General features: G+C 39.0%; 4 protein-coding genes across 9 annotated transcripts in view; 1 reads left to right on the top strand and 3 right to left on the bottom strand.

Moving 5' to 3' along the window:
* Positions 1-20,168, top strand: part of LOC133658877 (zinc finger and SCAN domain-containing protein 2-like) — a 37,110-nt gene that overhangs the window by 705 nt on the left and 16,237 nt on the right. The window contains exons 2-5 of one of the 5 annotated variants that reach the window (XR_009827557.1): positions 929-1,053; positions 1,186-1,279; positions 13,860-13,963; positions 15,497-15,910. The gene's annotated coding sequence lies outside the window, so the exon portion shown is untranslated. Of the gene's footprint in view, positions 1-928; positions 1,054-1,185; positions 1,280-13,859; positions 13,964-15,496; positions 15,911-20,168 lie in introns of those variants that run through there. The other 4 variants (XR_009827558.1, XR_009827559.1, XR_009827560.1 and 1 more) reach the window with 4 other exon arrangements.
* Positions 814-3,713, bottom strand: LOC133658880 (troponin I, slow skeletal muscle-like). Its single transcript, XM_062061368.1, has 6 exons — positions 3,659-3,713; positions 3,412-3,450; positions 3,187-3,318; positions 1,479-1,568; positions 1,163-1,336; positions 814-1,071 (listed from the first exon to the last, which is right to left on the bottom strand). The coding sequence occupies exons 3-6, from the start codon at positions 3,310-3,312 to the stop codon at positions 985-987; spliced, it is 477 nt and encodes a 158-aa protein (XP_061917352.1). The 5' UTR covers positions 3,313-3,318; positions 3,412-3,450; positions 3,659-3,713; the 3' UTR covers positions 814-984.
* Positions 10,716-14,135, bottom strand: LOC133658878 (troponin I, slow skeletal muscle-like). The gene is made up of 5 exons (XM_062061365.1): positions 13,972-14,135; positions 13,758-13,889; positions 11,206-11,295; positions 10,964-11,137; positions 10,716-10,846 (listed from the first exon to the last, which is right to left on the bottom strand). Exons 1-5 carry the CDS (start codon positions 14,053-14,055, stop codon positions 10,760-10,762), a joined length of 567 nt encoding a protein of 188 aa, XP_061917349.1. The 5' UTR covers positions 14,056-14,135; the 3' UTR covers positions 10,716-10,759.
* The window catches only part of LOC133658879 (troponin I, slow skeletal muscle-like), a 7,118-nt gene continuing 3,036 nt past the window's right edge, over positions 16,087-20,168 (bottom strand). For both annotated transcript variants that reach the window (XM_062061366.1, XM_062061367.1), the window contains 2 exons: positions 17,356-17,526; positions 16,087-17,268 (listed from right to left, as the gene is read on the bottom strand). In XM_062061366.1, coding sequence (XP_061917350.1) covers positions 17,170-17,268; positions 17,356-17,526 — 270 coding nt within the window. In that variant the 3' untranslated portion in view covers positions 16,087-17,169. The remainder of the gene's footprint in view (positions 17,269-17,355; positions 17,527-20,168) is intronic.

Raw genomic sequence — 20,168 nt, 5'->3', positions numbered from 1 at the left:
GCATTCACGCACAGTATAAAACTTTTGGTGGACACAATATTATGCTAGATCCACTCGACGTCCATTGCACCGGCCACCCGGGGGGTCCCCACATCTGCGGCCCCCCCCAAGGTTTCTCATTGTTATCCCATTGGGTTGAATTTTTTCTTGCCCTGATGTGGGATCTGAACCGAGGATGTCGTTGTGGCTTGTGCAGCCCTTTGAGACACTTGTGATTTAGGGTTATATAAGTAAACATTGATTGATTGAAACATTGAAAATGAGACAAAGGAGTGGAAGGTTTTTACATGTAAACAAGCTGTTGCGTCACAATACACACTTTGGTGAGTTCAAGAACCGCCAAAATTAGTAGGACAAAATGATGTTCACCAAATACTCTCATCAGTGAAGCATACACACAAACATATTAAATAGTGGGCTTTCTAACAACTGGGAAGGTTTGTGTCGTGTTTGTCCTCAAACTAAAAACATACTAAAACAAAAACAATTATTTTCCCCCCATCTTTTTCCATTTTCAATCCTGTTTAAAAAATGCTCCAGGGAGCCACTAGGGTGGCACTAAAGAGCCGCATGCGGCTCGAGAGCTGCGGGTTGCTGACCCCGCTCTAGTGAAATAATTAGTATCACATATTAGGTCTAATGTACTGCACAGTATTGACTGTAGTGGATACTTGAAATAAAGACAAACACAAATATTCAGCCTTTTTTTATCATTCCATCATAAGGCAAGACTCAAATGTTTTGACTTACCATGGTATAGTCACATTTTTTAGGTTAGTAAAAACTACTAAACGTGATTGATACGATACAATTCAATTGATACCCCGCTGAATTGTATGTTGCGCGGTTACAGTACATAGTAATTAATGCATCTCATTTAAAACTACCATGCATGTTGTATACATGAGTTTTTTCTGTTCTTCATAAGGCGAACTGCAGTTCCTCCACTCATTGTCTCCATCTGCAAACCGTAGGCCCAGACGTCTACTGGCCGGCGTTGAACAGCTTCTTCCTGCCCTCCATACCCGACATGGCGTCCACGTTCTTACGCCAGTCAGTCACTTCCTCTTTCTGCAATGACAGAACATGAAATCATGTCACCTTCATTTGACCGATAGTAGTTTGTCTGATGTTTCTGTAGTAGACACAATAACGGCCTCACCTTCTCGTCCTCTTTCTTCACAGTCTTGAGATTGGCCTTAAAGTCCACGGACTCTTTGACCTTGGCACCTAGCAGCGCTCCCAGCATGGCATCTGCCGACACCCTCACTCTCTTCAGGTTTGGCCTCTTCATCTTACCCTTCAACTCATAGATCTTCTGAGACAGGTCCCGCACCTTTAATTGAACCGCGCCCCAAAATAAATAATACTTGTCAAGACAATTTGAGTAAATATTTATACAGCAAAAAATCTCAGAAGAGTAAGAGTTTTTGGAAACTAAAAACAATTATTTGATCAGAAATTGTTACGCAGCATACCTCTATGTCACTTTTGGCCACTTTTAAACCAATGTCGTAACGTTCCTCATCGACAACATCGATCTTGTTGTGTAGCTCTTTGCAAAGATTCTGTAGACATAATAGGTAACCAAAAACATGTTATATACAGTAAACACAGTACTGGAAGTCTTAGGCCACCGGTAGGTAGCTTAGTGACCTTTTCCACAGCAGCACTGTAAAAATGTAAATAATAGGAAATATACAGGTAGCTTTTAATTTGAAAACTACTAGTTGTTTATGTAGGAACTTATTATTGTAACTTTTGACAATGTTTTGGAGTGCATGAGAAAGTGGAATGAGAAAACCTTTGACCAGATTGTCATATATTAACAAGTATATTGCACAACACAGTAGCAAAAGAACCAATGTTGTAATAGCTATAACTGCTCAGGCAGCGCTAGTACCACTGATGAGTCCATTGTGAACTACCATACGACAGCAAATACTGCAATGTTTCCCACATGTTTCAGATGAGGGCGGGGCCCAGAGCAGCATTGATATGTGCGTTCATGTCAATGTCCAAAAAGTCTTCATATATACGGAGTATATATATATATATATATATATATATATATATATATATATATATATATATATATATATATATATATATATATATATATATATATGTGTGTATGTATGTATGTGTATATATATATATATATATATGTATGTATGTATGTATGTATGTATATATATATATATATATGTATATATATATGTATGTATATGTATATATGTATATGTATATGTATATATATATTATATATACATATATATATATAGATATACACATGTAAATATATATATATATATATATATATATATATATATATATATATATATATATATATATATATATATATATATATATATATATATATCTCAGCTGTGGTCTGCATGGGCTGCAGCGATACTCAGCTGTAATACACTTTTCCACCACTTGTGGCAGTAAGGACAATATCAAATAAACAGAAGAAGTCAAAAATTATGACTAAAGTGGTGAAGCTATATTTTCATTTGCACTTTAATTTTTTTTTACCGTTTAATTAAGAAACATATTCATTATTAATTAATTTATTTTATTTTAGAACAACATAATTGTATTTAAATTTACTTTTGCAGCAAGTCCCTTCTTATACATTTGGTTAGTATTTGTTTTTCTAATCAGGCTGACCCGGGCCAAAAGTTTATGTGTTAAATAAATAATCTTATGTGATTCATATCTTTTAACACGGTTGTAAACTGTAAATAGGTTAGATATAATTATTGAATACAATTATGATCAAGAGTAAGATGACTAATTCAGTGTTACTGTTTGAGTGGACACTGGGCCCCTCTTCAGTGGAAAAAGTTGGGACCCCGATGTCAAAAAGATTAAGAACCCCTGCTTTAACCACGTGCCTGACCACTATAGGAGGCTCTGATGACTATCAATACTGCAATATTTTGCCTTGTTGATATTTATTGTTTTTATTTTAGATATTTTGATGTTCAAAATAGTCCTGGAACAGCCTTTAAATCTTTAACTATTGTGACATTAGGGTGGTATGACACATTGCAGTTTGTGAATAAAACATTCCAGTGGGGTAAACAATTTTTGGGGGTGTATTTGATTGTAATTGTCTTTAAAATGAATGGTAAAACATAAATAGATAGACTGTACTGTATTTCCCGGTCCTCATACCTGCAAATCCTGCGCCGACATGCCAGACATCTCCAACGCCGGCACTCTCTCAGACAGGATTCTGTCTCGCTCATCCTTTTTTATTTGCTTGTCATTCTCAAGCATCACCATAGCTTTCTTTAGCATTTTGGTCTAATACACAAATTACATCCTGTCAGTCAACCCCTGGCCCAAAGGCCGCTTTAAATCCGCATGAGTGTAAAGTACAGTAAATACAGGACTTACCTTCAAAAACAGTCTGCGAGATGCAGAGATTCGCGGTTTCTGGAGAAGAAAATAGTCTGTTATATTTTTACTAGCACTGTAAGTACTGTTATCCATGTTTTAAACTATGACAAGAACAGTCAGTACATGTCCATCCACCAAATTAGTCTGATTTCTCAAACAGTTCGGCTCTAAATAAGCCTCCTACAGCCCATGGAAACACCTTTATCCGATCGTGTTTGGTTTTTGAAAAGTCGGACTAACATACCTGGATAATACGATTGGAAACCAGATCTCTCGAAGGGGGGTTGTGCGGCCGAGGGCACCCTTCGTGTCAGCATGCATCAGCATCAAAGTGCGGGATATAACCCAGCAGCAGATACCATTCAATAAAAACAGCAACGATTATAATGAAGAGGAGACTGGTTATTTGCTTCTCAAATTAAAAGAACAGAACATTTTCAAGTGCATCGATGGTAGACAAAAAGTAACAGAGATTTATTTAGTAAGGTAAGGAAATATGAAAGAGAATGAAGCACGTATTACAAGGAGAATAATAAAGCGTACACAAACCTCTTCACGCAGCATTTCCAAACTGATTAACAACAATTCTGTATTCCACACAACTGGCAAGATAGTCCAGACAAATATCAACCAAGTCCATCCAGAACACTATCAGTGGGGGCACCAATGGTCTTTTCCTTGGGATTTAAAACTCATTCCATCAATCCACAGAGCCTTTGCTGCCTTATGAATGAACTCCGAGACATTCAAAATATCTGTTTTCTCGGTCCAAACATTGCCGTGGGTCTTTCTTGACTTCGGACCTGCCCCCGCTCCGATACATTCTTGGTAGTAGCGTCATGTTGGTAGCACAATATAAGATCATTTCTTGATGCTGTTTGCTATTTAACATCAGCATAGCCATTAGAGACCTAATATGTGTCATCTGTGTCAATATTACAGCGGACATCACAACATAGCTCGGCTGTTAACTTGTTGGAAGCCACAGAGGCCTAGTGTGACGTCATATAGGTCAACCGGGAAATAAATGAATTAACCGGGCTGAAAGGAAATAAGCAGTGTACGGGAGGCACAATAGTCGCATCAGAGAAAGTGCATGGACACTTGGACTTCACACATAGGTGTGAAAATACCAAAAAACAAACCATATGAGAAATCAGGCTAATTTAGTGCATGGAAAACTAGGGTTTGTAGCTAGTGTCCAATGCTAGGCCTAATTTAGTGACCTAATTGGACATTTTGACTAATTAACAACGCAAACATTTATTTTTGCCAAATGATGGCACTCACCGAAGGCCTGAGCGTGTAAGACAAGAGGTGACATTGAAAGACAACAAGCATTGTTTGTTACATATTTGACAATTGACATTCCAAATGTAAGCCATGTTAAAATGCAACATAATGAGACTCACGCGTCAGACATGGTTTCAGCTCTTTGTGTGTGTCTCTGTGACAGGAGACAGCAAGAGAATCATTCCACAACAATACTCTATGACTTTGTCTTTAGGTCAAACATGCAACCTAGACACCATAGAGCATACAATTTAACAGTTATGTGAAATCTTGTACACAAACTCCATCATTTCATATGCTCAATTATTCTTCTTACCTTACACAATTCAGCGACCCAATACTGTCAGGGTTCCTTTTCTCAGATGACAGGGACAGCAAAAAACGAGGGTGGATATATAGATTCCTGCGTCCTTGTGAGTGGCTCTCCAAAATAGAACCTCTGTTCTCACCATTCTTGGCCCGAGGTGTGAAAATGTCCACCTGTGATGCTTCCTTAAGGGCCCCTTCTCCTCAAGTAGTAATTAAGTACCTGCTGGAAGAGGCTTGAGTGCCACATAGTGGGTAGTACTGTAAATGAAGAGCTCCATCATGCATGGGCGGTTTTTGCTGTAATTATAAATAATCACGAGATAACATAAACAAGCTGCACTTATACCACTTAACTGTTTGCCTTCTAATCATAAATAGATATTTTACACCCATTTTAATTATAACTATGTTGCATTTAGTACGGGTGTAACGGGACATCAAAATTTCGGTTGGGTACGTACCTCGGTTTAGAGGTCACGGTTCGGTTCATTTTCGGTACAGTAAGAAAACAACAAAATATACATTTTTTGGTTATTTATTTACCAAATTTGTAAACAATGGCTTTATCCTTTTAACATTGGGAACGCTATAATAATTCTGCCCACGTTAATCAACATTAAACTGCCTCAAGTTGTTGCTCAGATTAAATAAAATGACAAAACTTTTCTTCTACATATAAAAAGTGCAACATTAAATAGTTTCAAGTCAACTCATCATGCTTATTTTATTACAGCATTTGGGAAGCCTGTAGTTGATTTTTATGATGTAAATGTTATATTATTATCAACATGTGATAGCAGGGACCCTGCCATTCAAAACTAGGCTGCTGCATTACTAATGATTCATGTAACTATAGCTGAAAAAATAGTACAATAGCAATAGGATAGACTATTCATCCCTGAACACCATGGAGTTCATGTAGGCTTAATGATGCACTTACATTATTATATCAACTATCAGAGACAGAAACTCTTCATTTAACATAATGTCCTTTTTTGCTGCTTCAACACAGCTCAATCAACACAGAAAAAGGTAAAGTGAAATAACAGACAGACAGGGCTTTGCTGTCCGTAACACACGTACACACAAATGCACGCAGACACACACACACACACACCGCAAAATGATTTAACGTTACGCTAAAAGCGAATTAGCCTTCACCTCAAGCCAGGACTGCGAGCGAGCTGAGCTGCCTTTTGTTTCTAGAAGGTCAACGGGCTCATAGTGATGTTACTAGTAGTTGACTGGGAGGTGTTTATTATCATTTGGGGAGAGTCCGCTGCCTGATGCTTACCTGCTAAATGCTAAGCACTGACTACATGCGCTCTGAATACTGCTGATTGGCTGTTACCGCTCTGTGTGTAACCAATCAGATGGTTGTGTGGGTGGGACAATGCTGGGTGCTGTGTAGAGGACTAACAGAGACAGAGGCAGAAGGAAGCGGAGGCGGCTACTTAATATGTCCGTGTGGAAACTCGTTCGGTACACCTCCGAACCGAACCGAAACCCCCTTACCGAAACGGTTCAATACAAATACACGTACCGTTACACCCCTAGCATTTAAGTTTTGCCAACAAATAGTTATTTCTCCGAAAGGCGCATTACTACATTTTTGGCCTCAGATCCGATCCAATTTTGAGTCTTGATCCGATACTTTGACAAAGACTATAGAACTAAAATGTTTTATAGCAAGTAAACATGTTTTTATTAAGCCTTTCCTATTCAATTAAAATGTGCTAGTATTGTTGTAAATCTGATGATGTATTAAATATGGGGTATTGAATGCTACATAAACATTTTTAACAAAATAAAGTGCCTTAATGCCTCAACAATAGCAAAACCTACAATTGGCTCCCATTCAAATAATTTGGGTTTTGCCCTCAAAGCCTTCCTGTATCCAGAGAATTACACCCTGAATTTGTAAAAAAAAAAAAACAACCAAAACATGATTTTGTAATAACAAGAACAAGAAATATATCAATCGAATCACTTTAGTATTAGTTATATATGGATACTTTACTTTACTATCTGGATTGATCACCCATTCTTTACATTGAAGCTTTAGCCGTTTGCTTCATGTGTCGTCCTGCTTGGCGTGTGTGTGTGTGTAGTATGCTTAGCCATTCCTTGTCCTCTCGTCCTCCAGTGATAATGTTACTTGGAAGAAACTTAGTTTATTTTCTGACTTGGTGGTGAGGATTAGTATCTTAGAAGTAGTTTCTCTCTGTACATAGACGGCGCCTTCATTTCAATTTGCTCTCATATTGGAGCTGTTCTGGCAAGACACGCACCCTCCTGTAACTCCTGCATGTGTGTCACAAGGAATATGGAAATGTAATTGTGTCTCCCTGAGCGTGCATCCATTTTGAAGGGTTCTTTCTCGTGAGTACAATCTTTGGCCATGTAAACACAGCTGCAGTAAAGATGGGACTCAGCAGCTCATCAGCCGATCGCCGATCAGTTAAAAAAGGCAAATATTGGCCATTATCCGATCCCATGATCAGGACATCTCTAAGTTAACCTCTTTATTAGTGTGCTATGTGATGCATTAGCCTAATAAATATATTTCTATGATCGTTGATTACTGAAGCATTTGAGGCATAAATAATAATTGAGCTCTCTACTTGCCTGCAACCAGCAGAGGCACTGTTGATGGCAGCCTATTAGGCTATGTTCAAACTGCATGTTATGATTGCCAATTCCCATTTTTTTGGTTAAAATTTGATATTTCTTTCACTTTACAAAAAAAAAATGTAACTTCTGATTGAGTCTAATGTGAACTGAATGTTTCAGTTAAGTGACTCGCATGCGCACACACGGTGCAGCGTGTTTGTGGACGTAAACATGGCCTCCGTTTGTGTAGGTGTCAGTTTTGGCGCATTTGTGGCAATTTCAAGGATTTTGTTCTACTGGAGTTAACATTTCATGCTCTTTGCTCATGATCTTGATGGATGGGTGGATTGCTGCTATGATCATATTTTGACAGATTGAGAACCTAATTAGTACATCTTGAATAATAAATGGCAGCAGAGATAATAAACTGTTAATGTTACAAATTAAAGCTGTATGTACATAGTTATGATTTAAAAGTAAGTAAGTAAATGTTATTTATAAAGCGCTTTTCACAGATACAATTACCAAAGCGCTGTACAAAACATAGGTGAAGTAAAACAACAATTCAATGAAAACAACAGGGGCAACATCATAAAAAGGATACAACCTGGATTAAAAATGAAAGTTAAAAGGTGCATGAACTAAAAGCTTTACTAAATAGAGAAGTTTTCAAATGCTTCTTAAAAGTGTCAACACAGTCAAGATCACGGAGGGACTGGTGCAAGTTGTTCCAGAGTCTGGGAGATATAGCCTGGAATGCCAGGTCTCCACGGGTTTTAAAGTGATCTTTAGAAGACCCTGGCCTGAAGACCCTGAATAGTAGGTGCATAACAAGTCAGTGATGTACTGAGGGGCCCCACCATGCAACTGAAGAGTAGGGACATAACAAGTCAGTGACGTACTGAGGGGACCCACCATGCAACTGAAGAGTAGGGGCATAACAAGTCAGTGATGTACTGAGGGGCCCCACCGTGCAACTGAAGAGTAGGGACATAACAACTCAGTGACGTACTGAGGGGACCCACCATGCAACTGAAGAGTAGGGGCATAACAAGTCAGTGACGTACTGAGGGGCCCCACCATGCAACTGAAGAGTAGGGGAATAACAACACAGTGATGTACTGAGGGGCCCCACCATGCAACTGAAGAGTAGGGGCATAACAAGTCAGTGATGTACTGAGGGGCCCCACCATGCAACTGAAGAGTAGGAGCATAACAAGTCAGTGATGTACTGAGGGGACCCACCATGCAACTGAAGAGTAGGTGCATAACAAGTCAGTGATGTACTGAGGGGCCCCACCATGCAACTGAAGAGTAGGGGCATAACAAGTCAGTGATGTACTGAGGGGCCCCACCATGCAACTGAAGAGTAGGTGCATAACAAGTCAGTGACGTACTGAGAGGCCCCACCATGCAACTGAAGAGTAGGGGCATAACAAGTCAGTGATGTACTGAGGGGCCCTACCATGCAACTGAAGAGTAGGGGAATAACAAGTCAGTGATGTACTGAGGGGCCCCACCATGCAACTAAAGAGTAGGTTTATAACAAGTCAGTGATGTACTGAGGGGCCCCACCATGCAACTGAAGAGTAGGGGCATAACAAGTCAGTGATGTACTGAGGGGCCCCACCATGCAACTAAAGAGTAGAGGCATAACAAGTCAGTGATGTACTGAGGGGCCCCACCATGCAACTGAAGAGTAGGGGCATAACAAGTCAGTGATGTACTGAGGGGCCCCACCATGCAACTAAAGAGTAGAGGCATAACAAGTCAGTGATGTACTGAGGGGCCCCACCATGCAACGCACGGAAAGTCAGGACTGAAATCTTCAACTCAATGCGGAATTTGACTGGAAGCCAATGAAGACTGGATCAAATGGGGGTGACATGGACTGTTCTGGGTGCACCGGTCTAAAGTCTGGCAGCTGCATTTTGTAGCGTCTGAAGTCTCTAAAAAGTGTTGACTTGTTGAAAAGAGTGACGAGAGAATTGCAATAGTCAATAGGAGATGAAAAGGCTCTGCTGCCATCTCCAGGCTGCTGAGGAGAAGTACAACAGCAATCCTGTCAAAGTGCATCATCATGAGAGCTGTTTCTAAGGTGGTGAGATGTGTAGATTCTACACCTGCAGGGGTACTTGGTGTTGCGCAAATAATAGAGAATCAACACAAGGGAAGAAGTAGAAGAAGAAGGGAAGGTGCTAGTAGTTTGCCTGGTTGTGGTTGTGCGGGAGTCAGATGTTTCATATGTCAGTCAAAAGGCTGTGACTCACAGTGACCTCTCGTAAAGACGCCTAGGCAAGTGAACTATCACAAGAATAGTCCAGAATGTGCCTTGGGTCAAATACACAACTTCACCTTTATCATTGTGAGATTGATCTACTTTTAGTCAGCCCGGGGTAATATACGTAAATAAAGAACACCATGGCTGTCATATTTTTCTACACTGCTGTTAGAATGACAACATTCACACACTAGGGCCCATTTAGTGGTTATTAGGTTAATTGATGTGAGAAAATTAACCACAGGTGAGTTTGAAAATGTATTTAACTAGCAACGTTTTTTTCCCCCAAAGATTTAGTTGAATTTCTATTTTACAAAAAAATTACATGTATGAGTATTAAGTAATATGTTTTGATCTTAGCTTTTATCTTTTCATCAAAATAGTTGGGGTGGCTCTATTTTCTTTTATTAGTTTGATTAACATTCTGTGTGATTTTTGTAAATAAAATAAGTTAAAATATAGAATTTTGACCACCTACATTGTCACGTACATGCATCTACCATTTGTGCATTGACGAATGATGTGCTGTAAAATGATGTGTAAAGGATTTAACTTTTGTTACGACGATGCTATAGATGGGATAGGCTCCAGCACCCCCAGCGACCCCGAAAGGGACAAGCGGTAGAAAATGGATAGATGGAATATTTTTGTTTGTCCTTTTACGTATTCTTGCAAATAGTTTTCATATTTACTGACTACGTTTTGGAGGACACAAATAAGCAGATAAGGTGTCCACAATAGCTTGATTAGACTGTTTTATTATCAGCAGGCGTCTGAAGTACTACAAATACTACTTTGTGTTAACACCAGACACCATAAGGTTCAACATGTACGTACAATACTACTCATCTACTGTCCTGCATCAAAGAGCTTCTTCCTGCCCTCCATACCAGACATGGCCTCCACATTCTTACGCCAGTCAGTCACTTCCTCTTTCTGTTCATGAGAAGAGAACAATTCTCCTTAAAAATCAATCAACCTCATTTGGCATTCTTTCAGTTTCCGTGAGTCGACCAGGGTTCAAAGAAAAGCTGTGCATCTTGCTGGTCTTACCTTCTCCTCTTCTTTCTTCACGGTCTTGAGGTTGGCCTTGAAGTCCACGGACTCTTTCACCTTGGAGCCCAACAGAGCTCCCAACATGGCGTCGGCCGAAATCTTCACCCTCTTCAGGGCGGGTCGCTTCATCTTGCCCTTCAGCTCAAAAATCTTGGCGGTCAGATCTACAAACTAGAAGGGCACGATCAACCAAGTTCCTAATCATCAAAATCCCGGTCACCCGAATTAGCGAGGCAAACCTCCTTGCTGCTCTTGGACACTTTGGCGTCGATGTCATAACGCTCTTCGTCAACCACGTCGATTTTGTGGTGCAGTTCTTTGCACAGAGCCTAATGGCAGCAAGACATCAAACATGTGGCAACAATAACCTTAAGAAACAAACCTAAATTAATTATGTTAATCAATTCATGTACCATGAATTGATTAACGTGGACCCCGACTTAAACAAGTTGAAAAACTTATTGGGGTGTTACCATTTAGTGGTCAATTGTACGGAATATGTACTGTACTGTGCAATCTACTAATACAAGTTTCAATCAATCAATCAAAGATTACCACAATGCAGGGATGCCCACACTTTTTCAGCAGGTGAGATACTTCGCAAATGACCAAGTTGAGGTGACCTCATCTTATATATGTGTGTGAGTGTATGTATGTAAGAATATAAATTATATACACACATATATATGAAGATGAGGTAGATCACCTCCACTTGGTCATTTGAAAAGTAGCTCGCCTGCTGAAAAGGTGTGAGCACCCCTGCCTTACAATATAAACACTGTATCATTTTTATCGGTTATTTCTTCGGTTTAAGAGCATGATGTAAACCAGGGGTCCCCAAACTTTTTGACTCGGGGGGCCGCATTGGGTTAAAACAATTTGGCCAGGGACCGGGCTGTATGTATATATATATCTATATATATATAAATTAGGTTGTGTAACGCTACACAAAAATTTCGGTTCGGTACGTACCTCGGTCTAGAGGTCACGGTTCGGTTAATTTTCGGTACAGTAAGAAGACAACAAAATGTAAATTTTTTGGTTATTTATTTACCAAATGTGTAAACAATGGCATAACATACATATACACACAGGGTCCATTGCCAGGGTTCATGTGGTCAACATATATCAAATAAAAACTAAATAAGATAAGGCTCAGAATGGTTTCTTAACAAAACCTTTCTACATATAAAGTGCTTTTTTTGATTGATTGATTGATTGAGACTTTTATTAGTAGATTGCACAGTACAGTACATATTCCGTACAATTGACCACTAAATAGATAGATAGATAGATAGTACTTTATTGATTCCTTCAGGAGAGTTCCCTCAGGAAAATTAAAAATGGTAACACCCCAATAAGTTTTTCAACTTGTTTAAGTCGGGGTCCACGTTAATCAACATTAAACTGCCTCAAGTTGTTGCTCAGATTAAATAAAATGACAAAACTTTTCTTCTACATATAAAAAGTGCAACATTAAACAGTTTTAAGTCAACTCAGCCTCAGATTAACTTTTCTTCCCCCCCCCCAGCCTGGCTAACTTGGCAGTAAGAGGATATATGGGCTCATTGTTCTTCCACCATAGAAGTGGCTCAAAATCTAGTTTCTAATGCAATATGGACTTAAATCTGCTGCTATAAAAACATTTGTTATTGCTTTAGCCCTGCCTGACTCGCCGAGGAGAGGCTGCTTGAATGCGGTGGTGACGCTTCAAATGGGTTAGCATGTTTGACGTGTTGTCAGAAGCAGCTGCTGAACAATGTCGGCAAACCTCCGTCCTCCATTGTTGTATCGCACAGCCAAAGTGTTCCCAAACGGGAGATCTTAACGAGGCAGGAGGGTCTTCCAGCTCTGGCTTTTACATGTTGTCCTAGCCCGGTCGCTGCTAGCATGCCGTGTGTTGTGCCTCGGTGTGCATTGTTTACACAACGTGCGCTACGCTACTTAATATGTTCGTGTGGAAACTCGTTCGGCACACTTCCGAACCGAACCGAAACCCCCGTACTGAAACGGTTCAATACAAATACATATATATACTGTATATTCACAGTAGTGCTGACAACTTCCACATTTTCGAACTTACATTGTGGCGGGCAAAAAAGTCCTCTTTTCTGTCCAATTCCACATGAAAGTGGATGTTTTTTTTTTGTCCAGTTTCCATACTCCTTTTTATACACTTTAAAAGAATTACATTGATGGCAAACTCTGTAACCTGGTAGCTTGTGTGCGCTAGCTTTCTGAGACTCTTATTTTGTTAGCGCAAGCAGGATGGAGCAGCACTTTTTATTGTGAAGACAGGAAGTGTGCGGTCGGTCTTTGGGTTTTTGATGGCAGGTACGGCGCGAGAGTCTGTTTCTCTGACAGTGTTTTTTATTTTTATTTTTTACACTGAGCTGGCAGCAGCCGGTGTCATCTCACAGGATCCTTGGATGCCTTGAATGTCAATCAAATGACGAAAGTGACGTCTTAGTGAAGAATGATGATCGCTAGTTTTAGGTCTATCGACAATCGACTGACACACCCTCCGCCATCACCATCAACATAATGGGCACCCCTGCCATAATGTCTCCTGTACAGTATTTTATTGAGCAAGGGCATCATTGATGCATTAAGCCGACAAAAACGGCCTAAATTTGGCTGGAGATGCTATTGGTTTGTCAAAATATGACATTGCACAAGAGTGACAGGTGTCGGTTACAAAGAGGAAATCCAATATGTCGTCTGCAGGCATGTGAACATTGTGTGTACTTGGCAGCAGACATTGACATGGCCAAGCTGCTGGTGCACGTACCTGAAGGTCCTGCACTGACAGCCCAGACAGCTGGAGCTGGGGAACTCTCTCACTCAAGGCAGATTCTCGCTCTTGACGCTTTTGCTCCTTCTCCTTCTCCAGCATGGCACTTGCCATCTTCAGCAGTTTGGTCTGAGGGAAACAAGAGAAACAGATCCTTATCATCTCCGCCCCTAAAAGAGCTTTGCAGTGAATTGTAAAAACCGGTAAGTACCTTAAGGGTCAGTCTGCGAGATGCAGAAATTTTGGATTTTCTCTGCACAGAAAGCCAAACGTTGTTGTAAAGCAATTGTGGCATTAAATGTGTCGCAATAAGAATGACTTACCGGTCTGTCGAGGACATCGAGGGGTGAAAGAAATATGATTTATGCAACAAAGAAAACCACAGACGTTGATAGTAACATTAAAATGCAAAGATAACTTACGCCTCTGACATGTTGGGAAGCCTTTGGTCTGCAAGAAAAACACAATTGTGGCATTTTAATTCAAACACGTGCACAAGGACAAAACACACAAATTGTGCACATGTTGGTATTGTTACAATGCAAAAAGTCAAAGCAAAATTGCTTTTTTTTTATTGAAAAATATTTTTGTTACTAGGTTTTTTATAATTGGCTTATTATAAGTCAGTGGTTCTTAACCTTGTTGGAGGTACCGAACCCCACCAGTTTCATATGCGCATTCACCAAACCCTTCTTTAGTGAAAAATACTTTTTTTTTTTTTTTTTTCAAATTCAAGTCAAAATGAACATCACCTTGTTCAAAGAACAAAACCAACACAGTGCATAAACTCACAACAAATGACACACCTGCAACTCAGTGTGACTTCTGCTGTTGCCTTAGAGAGACCAGTTCAGATATGCGTGGCTTCACCTTGGCAAGTGCCACTCTCATGTCATTTTAAATGATCAAATAAAATAATGTATTTATTTTCACAGCAAAGTCTGTTCCTTTTCTTAATTTTCCACCTAGACATACAATACTAGTACACAGCTCATGGAAAACAACATTTGTTGTTATTGTCATTGTAAGTGGGCCAAAACACTTATATTAGAAAATAATCTCATGGAAATGACAGTCATTTGATTATAATAACAAAACATTTAATTTGTTATTTAGTCAGGTTTGGGACAGGTGTGCTCGCTCACATGTGCTCCACTGAATGCTCAAGGCGTTTTTGCGTTTGCTCACGCATATGGAAAATTAGAGGGAACATTGTTTGAGGGTATCCATAATACGCCGATAGGGAGAAGTTTTTATTTACACAATGAGTCGGGTGTGTCTTGACCTCCGCGGTGGAGGCTCCGTCGAACCCCTGAGGCCGACTCACCGAACCCCTAGGGTTCGATCGAACCCAGGTTAAGAACCACTATTATAAGTAATATGTATATTATATTATATGAGATGTAGTACAATTAGTTGTTTTGCTCATTTTAAGTAATATACCTTAGATTTCAGTCTGAATAAACTAAAAAGGTATTTTTACGAAGGTAAAAAGCACTTTTGACTTTGATTTGATCATTTATTTTCACATACAGTAGCTTCCCACATTTAATGTTTTCCAGTTATTTGAAGCATACCCTTTCCCAACCAGATGTTAATTATATATATTTTTTTATATCTAAATGATGCAAAAAACAAATACAGCTGTGCACATGGCCATAACGTTGCTCTTACAACATAAATAAAAAAACATTTGTCAAAAAAGGTAAAAACACTTACCTTTGTTGTCTGTGCAGAAGAGCCAGCGGAGGTACTGCTCACAGCGTCCGTCTCCAAATGTCAAGAGGAGCCTAAGGTCAGATTTAAGCACTTCTTTTGTGCTCCCTGAGTGGCCAACTAAAATAGAACTCTTGTGCAGTGACAGCCAGGAAACCGTATATTATTAAAAAGATGCAAGGTCACCCAAATACTCCGTTGATATTCCCTTATTTAGGTCATTTTACAACTAGACTATTTGTTTTGCTCACACGATTGATGCAATGTACTTGCAGTTCAAGGTCATGATGTGTTAAACTTGACCATGATGTATGAATACAACTGAGAAAACAAGCATACACGTTGTTGTAACATTTTAATCAGAGTTCTCCCTATGTGATATAAACACTGCCACCAACCTGTCACATGAATACAATAATAGAGGTTGTTAGCATTTGCTGTACTGTTACTACATTTATGAATGTTTTCTCAGTATTGCAATAATATGATATGCACTCTCAATGCACCGCAAACATTATTTTACTGCAAATTTAAGTGACTCGAAATTGACTTTTTCTGCATTATTATTATTATTATAATGAAATCATAATATAATGTAATTACTTTTCTAATGTGTAGTGGCATTTTGTTCCTTTTTGAAACACAGATTGCTTTGAATTCATCACAAAACTGCTGAAGCTTACATAGGGGACATATTTACACTGCAAAGAGTCAGTGTTCAAAAACAAGAAAAAAAAGTACAAAAATGAGGGGTATTTTATTTGAACTAAGCAAAATGATCTGCCAATAGAACAAGAACATTTGGCTTGTCAAGACTTTCCAAAAAAAGTAAAATTAGCTAACCTCAATAAACCCCAAAATACCTTAAAATAAGTATATTATCACTAATAACAACTGTACTACTATATGAGTACGTAGTTTCTATTGTTTCATTGAAAATAAACAGCAAAGTCCATTTGGCTGTCACCTGTTTTAATTATGAGACACAATTGTGTCAAAGTCAGGTTTTTTTTTTTTTTTCATGCATGAAATAAGAAATGATGACTTTAAAAAAGTAGTTTTCTACTTGTGAGTGTTGATGACACAGCTTTGCAACACTTGATATTCTAGTTTCAAGCATGTTTTACTCAATATAGCTCTTCAAATCTCAGCAACAAGCTGTAATATCTTACTGACATCATTTAGGAGCAAAACACTTCAAACAAGTAAAACACTCTAACATCAAATCTGCTTAGTGAGAAGAATGATCTTATCAGACAGAAAATAAGCAAATATCACCCTTATTTGAGATTTTTCATCTACTTAGATTTCACTTTTTGCAGTGTGTGCTTAAAATATGTAAATATTGCTTGTTATTATGAATGTTAATAAGTGACATATGTATATACTTACAGCGTGTATAGAAAACGTTTTTGGATGCTTTCTAGTGCACTTTTATAGGTGGAATAGTGTGAATGTCATTAGCTCTATTATTAAGCTGTCTTTTGCCAGCCATTATTTAGGAGTTAGAAAAGAAGAAAAACAAGTGTGCATGTCTCACATAAGGATTGTGAATGATAGGCAACATTTCATGAAAGTGCAATTCTCCTTTAAATGTTGTTGAGGACAGTGATGACACTTTTCACTCATGTGTCTTAGTTGTATTAGCATACTGTCAGTGACTACTCACTCCCCTTACACTCACACACAATGATCATGACTTGTGTTGTTGCCCGGCGTCAAACAGCTTCTTCCTGCCCTCCATTCCAGACATGGCCTCCACGTTCTTGCGCCAGTCAGTCACTTCCTCCCGCTGGAAAACACAAAAGAGTAGAGTTTGTTTTGCATGTGCTTCATAACCTATCAATGCAGACAATTCACTTTGAGGCAAAAACCTTACTTTTTCTTCCTCCTTCTTTACGGTCTTGAGGTTGGCCTTGAAGTCAGCCTTCATCAGTTTGGAGGTGTCCGAGTAAGCGCCCAGCATGTTGTCTGTGCTTTTCTTCACCCTCTTCAAGCTGGGTCGCCCGATCCCCTTCAGCTCGCAGATCTTCTGTTTCAGTGTGACAATCTGTGCAGAACACCGCAACATCCAAACGCAAACTTATGAGCTGTAATGTGTAAAATATTAGCACGTTAGCAACATGCCTTTCTATTCTTAGCTGTTTCACTAAGTGGGTCACACAATCGTGCCAATGTGCAGGAGGACGACCCACCTGCTGCTTTTAAATGAGCTGTGCTGTGCTTTTCTTGGCAAATTTACTAGGGGTGTAGCGGTACACAAAAATTTCGGTTCAGTACGTACCTCGGTTTAGAGGTCACGGTTCGGTTCATTTTCGGTACAGTAACAAAACAACAAAATATACATTTTTTGGTTATTTATTTACCAAATGTGTAAACAATGGCATAACATACATATACACACAGGGTCCATTGCCAGGGTTCATGTGGTCAACATATATACAATAAAAACTAAATAAGATAAGGCTCAGAATGGTTTCTTAACAAAACCTTTCTACATATAAAGTGCTTTTTTTTGATTGATTGATTGAGACTTTTATTAGTAGATTGCACAGTACAGTACATATTCCGTACAATTGACCACTAAATGGTAAAACCCCAATACGTTTTTCAACTTGTTTAAGTCGGGGTCCACGTTAATCAACATTAAACTGCCTCAAGTTGTTGTTCGGATTAAATAAAATGACAAAACTTTTCTTCTACATATAAAAAGTGCAACATTAAACAGTTTTAAGTCAACTCAGCCTCAGATTAACTTTTCTTTCCCCCCCAGCCTGGCTAACTTGGCATTAAGAGGATATATGGGCTTATTGTTCTTCCATCATAGAAGTGGCTCAAAATGTAGTTCTTAATGCAATATGGTCTTAAATCTGCTGCTATAAAAACATTTGTTATTGCTTTAGCCCTGCCTGACTCGCCGAGGAGAGGCTGCTTGAATGCAGTGGTGACGCTTCAAAAGGGTTAGCATGTGCATTATGAGAGTAGCGTATGTGTGTGTGTGGCCCTTTAATATGTGACAGCATGTGAGGTGAGTGTGTGGGCGAGCGAGGTGAAGGAGCGGTAGTGTGGGTGCGGGGAGTGGCTAGTGTTTTGTTGGATTGGCTGTGTGCAAGACCTCAATAAAGCCATGATTTGCAACTACCGTATTTTTCGGACTATAAGTTGCAGTTTTTTTCATAGTTTGGCCGGGGGGTGCGACTTATAATCAGGAGCGACTTATGTGTGAAATTATTAACACATTAGCGTAAAATATCAAATAATATTATTGATGTCATTGACGTAAGAGACTAGACGTATAAGATTTCATGGGATTTAGCGATTAGGAGTGACAGATTGTTTGGTAAACGTATAGCATGTTCTATATGTTATAGTTATTTGAATGACTCTTACTAGGGATGTCCGATAATGGCTTTTTGCCGATATCCGATATTCCGATATTGTCCAACTCTTTAATTACCGATACCGATATCAACCGATACCGATACTGATATATACAGTTGTGGAATTAACACATTATTATGCCTAATTTGGACAACCAGGTATGGTGAAGATAAGGTCCTATTTTAAAAAATTAATAAAATAAAATAAGATAAATAATTTAAAAACATTTTCTTGAATAAAAAAGAAAGTAAAACAATATAAAATCAGTTACATAGAAAATAGTAATTAATGAAAATTAGTAAAATTAACTGTTAAAGTTTAGTACTATTAGTGGAGCAGCAGCACGCACAATCATGTGTGCTTACGGACTGTATCCCTTGCAGACTGTATTGATATATATTGATTTATAATGTAGGAAGCAGAATATTAATAACAGAAGGAAACAACCCTTTTGTGTGAATGAGTGTAAATGGGGGAGGGAGGTTTTTTGGCTTGGTGCACTAATTGTAAGTGTATTTTGTGTTTTTTATGTTGATTTAATAAAAAAAAACAAAAACAAAAAAACAAAAACAAAAAACGATACCGATAATAAAAAAAACGATACCGATAATTTCCGATATTACATTTTAAAGCATTTATCGGCCGATAATATCGGCCGGCCGATATTATCGGACATCTCTAACTCTTACCATAATATGTTACGTTAACATACCAGTTGGTTATTTATGCCTCATATAACGTACACTTATTCAGCCTGTTGTTCACTATTCTTTAGACATTTTAAATTGCCTTTCAAATGTCTATTCTTGGTGTTGGATTTTATCAAATACATTTCCCCAAAAAATGCGACTTATACTCCAGTCTGACTTATATATGTTTTTTTCCTTCTTTATTATGCATTTTCGGCCGGTGCGACTTATACTCCGGAGCGACTTATACTCCGAAAAATGTGGTAATCGCCAGATTCGTCATTTACCCTGGAGTCCGGAGCTGTGGAGACCCACTGCCGGGTAGAGTGAAGGGTGTTGCCCCCGAGAATACATCGGCCCTGGAGGAGTGTCTCCCCTGCGCTCCTCGACTACGGTCTGGGAGCCGGAAGCAGGAAAGGTGCGACACATGTTTGACATGTTGTCAGAAGCAGCTGCTGAACAATGTCGGCAAACCTCCGTCCTCCATTGTTGTATCGCACAGCCAAAGTGTTCCCAAACGGGAGATCTTAACGAGGCAGGAGGGTCTTCCAGCTCTGGCTTTTACATGTTGTCCTAGCCCGGTCGCTGCTAGCATGTGTACTCGTTCGGTACACCTCCGAAC

Source organism: Entelurus aequoreus, linkage group LG10, assembly GCF_033978785.1.
Source record: "Entelurus aequoreus isolate RoL-2023_Sb linkage group LG10, RoL_Eaeq_v1.1, whole genome shotgun sequence".
In the NCBI taxonomy this organism is placed as follows: Eukaryota; Metazoa; Chordata; class Actinopteri; order Syngnathiformes; family Syngnathidae; genus Entelurus; species Entelurus aequoreus.
The sequence above is the reverse complement of the archived record's forward strand: the minus strand, read 5'-3'. Positions and strand labels throughout refer to the sequence as shown.

Coding starts and splice junctions, on each gene's coding strand:
- LOC133658880 (XM_062061368.1), bottom strand. CDS start 3,312: ATGCTAAAGAAAGCTATGGTGATGCTTGAGAATGACAAGCAAATAAAA. Junction 1,569..3,186: donor TGTCGGCGCAGGATTTGCAG/GTATGAGGACCG, acceptor TTATGTCTACAG/AATCTTTGCAAAGAGCTACA. Junction 1,337..1,478: donor TGGCCAAAAGTGACATAGAG/GTATGCTGCGTA, acceptor GTTCAATTAAAG/GTGCGGGACCTGTCTCAGAA.
- LOC133658878 (XM_062061365.1), bottom strand. CDS start 14,055: ATGCCACAATTGCTTTACAACAACGTTTGGCTTTCTGTGCAGAGAAAA. Junction 11,296..13,757: donor TGTCAGTGCAGGACCTTCAG/GTACGTGCACCA, acceptor TGCTGCCATTAG/GCTCTGTGCAAAGAACTGCA. Junction 10,847..10,963: donor TGAAGAAAGAAGAGGAGAAG/GTAAGACCAGCA, acceptor TCTCATGAACAG/AAAGAGGAAGTGACTGACTG.